At 42.1% G+C, this 6,000-nt stretch overlaps 1 protein-coding gene across 1 annotated transcript in view; it reads left to right on the forward strand.

The window, feature by feature from the left end:
- Window positions 1-6,000, forward strand: part of DHX35 (DEAH-box helicase 35) — a 46,637-nt gene that overhangs the window by 31,700 nt on the left and 8,937 nt on the right. Inside the window, exons 18-20 of the mRNA XM_006033841.1 lie at window positions 508-637; window positions 1,681-1,762; window positions 2,342-2,413. Of these exons, the coding sequence (XP_006033903.1) occupies window positions 508-637; window positions 1,681-1,762; window positions 2,342-2,413 (284 nt within the window). The remainder of the gene's footprint in view (window positions 1-507; window positions 638-1,680; window positions 1,763-2,341; window positions 2,414-6,000) is intronic.

The following is a 6,000-nucleotide window of genomic DNA, read 5'->3' on the forward strand; positions in this document are numbered from 1 at the left end:
TGCCTGTATGATTTTATATACTTTAAAAGGTAAAGTGTGAATTTAAAGTGCAGTAGCTATTTCAGAATAATATTCTCTATGGACAGTGTTATACCTGGAATAAGTGTATGACAACATGGAGATCTTCAGAAATAGCTTTTTTGTAATAGTTCTGTATCTAGACAAACACTTAAAAATAAAGTAGAGAAATGTCAACTTATGTTTTAGGGTAGAAAAATACTGACTCAAGCTAGTCCACATGGAGATGAAGCACTTGGATATTGTCCTTTCTTATACTGGAAGCAATGACTCAAGCCTAGAATAGAAAATAGGTGTTTATGGAACTGGAAGTCATTTGCAGCCAATTAAAGTATGCTGTGCAGTCTGGCAGGTCATAGTTACATTGTTTGCCCATAATTTGGTATATATCAAGAAAACACTACTTGGAAAACTACTGGATTGCTCTGTTGAGTATGGAAGCTTTTTGTAGTGTTTTTTTTTAATTGTTCTTCTATTGTTGCTATACAGCACAGCAAGAGTTCTCAGTGGTGTCAGGAGCACTTTCTAAACTACAAAGGGCTTGTCAGAGCAACAATTGTGAGAGAGCAGCTGAAAAAGCTTCTTGTCAAATTTAAAGTACCGAAGAAATCCAGTGAAGGTAGGAACAATGCACTGAGGCTTTATTCATTTCTTACCCGTGGATTTGCCTTGTGAATAGCATGTAGTGAGTCTCCATATTGTTGATCTATTTTCTGCTCTTATAGTACGTCAATAAATACTTTGTCTAAATGACTTAAACATATGTATAACAACGCTGGAATTTAACAGTTGTTTTTTCAACACCAGCACTTAAGTCTATTTTTATCATTAGGGCTAAGTACAGACAGTTAAAAAGCCCGAGGCTGAATTGATTCAGTGTTTGCAAGTTAGTCTAAGTTGCAAAGATTGAACCAGTAAGAAAGTGAACAGACGTTCACTTTTGATTCAGGAAATGCAGCCACATGCCTGCAGTGGCTCAAGCCAGGGGCACTAGAACATGACTCTCTGCACACAGCCAGGATGGGCTGTGTGTTCACTTCCTCTTCCTGCTGCCCCTGAGGTCTCTGGGATTTGCAGTCCACAGTCACAGTAGCAGGACTCTGCAGGGTTACTCGTCACTTCCTCTTCCTGCTTCCAGGTGCCTCTAGGATTTGTAGTCCACAGTCGCAGCCAGCAGTAAGTTTAGCAGGGCAGGGCGCTCTGTACTCAGGGGAAAAGAAGTTTAACCCCCCACCCTGGTCCCAGACCCTGGGGTTGGGGCTGGGGCCAGGGTTTCCTGATGGGGTGGACGGTGGGGAACAGTGAGCCAGCCCTCGCTGCTCCAGCTAGGGAGCAGAGGGGCAGGACCGGCCCTGCTCTCTGGAGCAGACAGCCCAGCCCAGGGCTGCAAAATTCTGCAATGCTGTATATACAATTGTATTATCTCTAGGACACCTCTGTGGTTTTACGTAGTGATTTGATATACTGTGAAATCTGAGCTGTTGAGAAGATACCAGTCTCTTTTCTTAAGGCGCTAAATGGTCTTTCCTGTCAAAGCAGAGTTCATCCACGATCTGGAAGTCGCTTTTAATGAAAGAATGCTGTGTGGGTTGTTTTTTCTCATGGCAGTATTTCAGTTATCAGACACACTTTAGAGGGAGACTTACTGATTCTCTTCTTTAGGTGACCCAGATCCTGTTTTGAGATGTATAGTTTCTGGATTCTTTGCTAATGCAGCCAAATTCCACTCCACGGGAGCTTATAGGTAAATCGGTTCATTAATTGTTTGAAATTAACCTATTTTTTAACATGCTGTTTTGAAATGATGATAAATATGCATAGACAACAAACAGGTACTTCTTGAAACACATGTGAATCCTAAGAGAAATCTTGGTCTATTTGTTAAACAATCTCAGAAGGCTTGTAACAGTTTCTAAATGTTTCTTGTTTATCTCTTCTTTTGTTGACTGAATACTTAGAGTTAGCAATCTTGATAAGGGCTTATTAGCAGTAGTTATTAATTAGCTTAGACCAGTGTGCATAGCTATGACATCTCCAGCTCACCTTAAAGCTTTTAAGGCCTTTGTTCTTCTGATGTGAACAAAAATCCATTTAATATAAGATTGTTAACTCCCAGTTCTTTCATTTATGGCTTGGGCCAGACTTGAAGCACAGTCTCTTCATCTGGACAGCTGTTGCATTAAGTCTGACTTCATTAACTTGTTCTAGCTCTTTCATTGCTTAAATTTATTAGCATTCTTATTGGGGATGGAAGAATGCTAATATGCAAGTGTTAAGTTGACATTTGTGATAGCTGAGTCTGAAACATTATTCTGTCTTCAAGGACCATCCGTGATGACCATGAACTGCACATTCATCCCACCTCAGTGCTGTATGCAGAGAAACCTCCTCGCTGGTAAGTTGGAGTTGCTGTCACTTAGCTCCAAGTATCAAGACGTTCTGATTAGTGACACTGATTCTAGATCAGAGTATCAATATATCTGGGAGTTCCCAGAATAGTAGTTCACGGGAAACTTCCTTTGCAACACTATATAGACAGCTCAAACGAAAGTGATTGGTGGAGAGCATATAGAAAAAAGGCATCCGCATCAGACCTGAAAGTATTGTGGTGGACATGCACATAGCTTGGGTTGACATGTATGGTTGATATATTTATTTATTTATGAGTGTTTTGTGCTGCATTTAAAAAAAATCAGTTTAAAAAAAAGGGAAAGTATTGAGGTGATAAGATAAATGGGTAGTCAGGTACCCCTTCTACCAGGCACCAGAATAGAGATTTTTTGCTGAAAGTAATTTACCACCATATCAGGGTGTCTCTGTGGGGGACTGCCTCCATCCACTATGAATATGATCTTAGTTTATTGATGGGGGGATGATATGGAGATTTACAAAGCCGTCCTCAAAATGCCTGGCTGAACAATGTAGGAGAAGATAGTTATTTTTATTAGGCAGACAAGGTTCCTTGGGTGAATTTGATATCTTTTATTAGACCAACCCAAATAGTTGGAGAATAGTTATTAAGCAAGATTTTGGGTTCAAAAACCCTTTGTCAGGCTAAGGAAGTTTCAGCAGTTGGTGTGTGCTCTTCCTGGATGGAACCTTATGGATGCTTATTTTTATTAAGCATTTTACAATGTAGTAAATATATATAGCTTGCTATGATCCTGTCCTTGCTCCAGGAAGTTTCTAATCCAAAACAGATGAGAGAAGGTTTCAGGTAAAAGGTAGGACTGCCCATATCAAGGTAAACAGAAACAAGTTGATTTAAAGTGTGCTTCTAGTTCAGGTCTGCTTGGGTGCTGTGTCTGTATGTATGTTTGTGTCAGTGATTTCTTCCTGAAAAGTACTCGGTTAACAAATGAAACTCACCTTCCTGTTTGCTTGGCAAACTCCACGTTGGCTCTTGGAATCGAATGAGATGTTTGGAATCATGCATCATCATGAACAATAAAGATTTTGAAGGCCAAATTATGTTACTGAGTACACCTTTGAATCCCTGGGTCAAAGTTGTGACACCCATACACAAAACGTGCACAAGAGGAACAATTGAACTTAGTGATTAATTCTGTTAATGCACAAAATGGAATAAACTCCAACTTGTTCAGTCCCAACTGTGCCAATGTTTTGGGGCTAACGAGTGAAATATAGATTTATATTTGCCATGAAAGTCAGCACGCTGAGTGCAGAACTGTTGAATATGCTGGGCCATTTTTAACAATGTCATCACTTACTATAGAGGGTTCTCTGAAGAGATTTGAAATAGTAAAAACAGAGGGTGCTTGGAAGATAAGTGGAAGACTTCTTCAATCTCATGATATGGAACAGCCTGAAAAAGTAATGCAGTGGTGAGTGAGACAAATCAAGCAGTAAGATAGAAGGGAGGATTTAGAATAGTGGTTTTCAACCTTTTTGGAAACTTGAGACACTCTGGATAGACTCACAGTACCCCTTGGAAATACCAGCTCTTAATTTTTGCTCTTTTTTTGACTACAGGAAAATAATAGAGCAGTTTTCCCATTGCTAAGAACTTGGACCACAACTGTGGATTTCTATTTTAAATTGATGTGTTTTTCTTGTGAATCCTGTTTGCACACTAACAGTGCTAACTTTGTGTGGCACCCTGCAGCACCCTGGAAAAGATCTCAGGGCACCACAGGGTGCTGTGCCACCCTGGTTGAGAATCACTGATTTAGAGGAAAATCCTGAAGAAAGGACAGGATGGGAACTTGGCAGACTCAAAAGTAATTCTCTGCACTCTCTCTGGCCACCATTAGTGGAGGGTGTGGTGCTTTAATTAAAGTGGCTCTGAGAGCAGCTGTAATTAAAGTGCTACCGCGTCTCCAGTATCAGCATCCCCATGTTTAAAAATGGCGGCAGGGGTGCTTGACCTAAAGCTTGCTCAATGACCTTTAGTTCAAGTGCCTCTGCCACCTCTTAAGTGCTAGGATACTGATACTCAAGACACAGGAGGCTGCTGGGTTGTGGCAATTGACACACTCCACAGTAGACTAGATTAATTGCGTTGGAGCAGCCTCTGTGCTCTATAGGCGCCTTCTGTGACCTTGGATAAGCCACTTCAGGTTAGATCCACAAAGTGACTTAGGTGTTGTAGTGTTTTACTTTTAGTTATGCATTCCTATGGTGAAATTCACAGCCCTGAATTTTATAGATTTCATAGACGTGAGGGCTGGAAGGGACCTCAGAAGATCATCGAGTCCAGCCCCCTGCCCCAGGGGCAGGAAGTCAGCAGGGATCATAGGATCCCAGCAAGATAAAATCCAGTTGTCTCTTGAAGGCGTTCAAAGTAGGTGCTTGAACCACCTCTGGTGACAGTCTATTCCAAACCTTGGGGGCTCGGACAGTAAAGTTCTTTCTTATGTCCAGCCTGAAACGGTAGTGTAGGAGTTTGTGACTGTTCGACCTTGTCATCCCTTGGGGCGCTCTGGTGAACAGACGTTCCCCCAGATCCTGGTGAGCACCCCTGATAAACTTAAAGGTAGCCACCAGATCACCCCTGAGCCTGTGGTTTTCCAGGCTGAAGATTCCTATGGCTCTCAGCCTGTCATCATAAGGTCTGTTTTCCTGACCTTTGATCGTGCGTGTGGCTCTCCTCTGCACTCTCTCAAGCTTCTCCACATCCTTTTTGAATTGTGGAGCCCAAAACTGGACGCAGTACCTCCAGCTGCGGCCTCACCAAAACCAAGTACAATGTGAGAGTGACGTCCTGGGATTTGCTTGAGAAGCATCTATGGATTTTGCTTGCTTTACTAGCTGCAGCATCACATTGATAGCTTATGTTCATCTTGTGGTCAATCATGACCCCCAAGTCCCTTTTGCTTGTAATGCTAGCCAGCATAGCACTGCCAAGCCTATAGGGATGCTGCAGGGTTTTTTGTCAAGGTGGAGAACCTTGCATTTTTCAGTGTTAAACACCATCAGGTTCTCGTCCGCCCATTTCCTGAGCTTGTCAAGGTCAGCCTAGATTGCCCTCCTGTCCTCAGGTGTGGACACTTGTAATGCATGGGGAGACTAAAGCACTTCAAAATGGTATTTTCAGAGCACAGTGAGTAGTTGCCTAAAGTAGGTAATAGGAAATGTAGAAGAGAGGGGTGTCTGTCTTCAAGTTTTGTGGGCTGGAGGGAGGAACCATAATCTACTTGAAATTCAGAGCCCTGAATTTTGTTTGGAGTTGGGCATTTAAACTATTTTTATCAAAATCCAAGGGGCAGTTGTGGCTTGTTTGTTTGTTTTAAAAGCTGCCTTAGGTGATAGTAGTTTCCCTTTCTGCACAGTAGTCTAGTTGTTTAAGCCTGAGGTTCAGTCCCCCACTTCGTGCCCAAGGGGATTCTAACCCATTTACCAATTTCGTAGGAGAGTGCCCTAATTACTGGTCAATGGGTTCTGGAAGAGGGGTACTCTCAACTGAGCCAGTTGAAATTGTTCCACATGGTGTGACATAGTCATTGAGCCAGAGGCAAGGAA

The sequence above is a fragment of the Alligator sinensis genome, unplaced genomic scaffold, assembly GCF_000455745.1.
Source record: "Alligator sinensis unplaced genomic scaffold, ASM45574v1 scaffold460_2, whole genome shotgun sequence".
Classification (NCBI taxonomy): domain Eukaryota; kingdom Metazoa; phylum Chordata; order Crocodylia; family Alligatoridae; genus Alligator; species Alligator sinensis.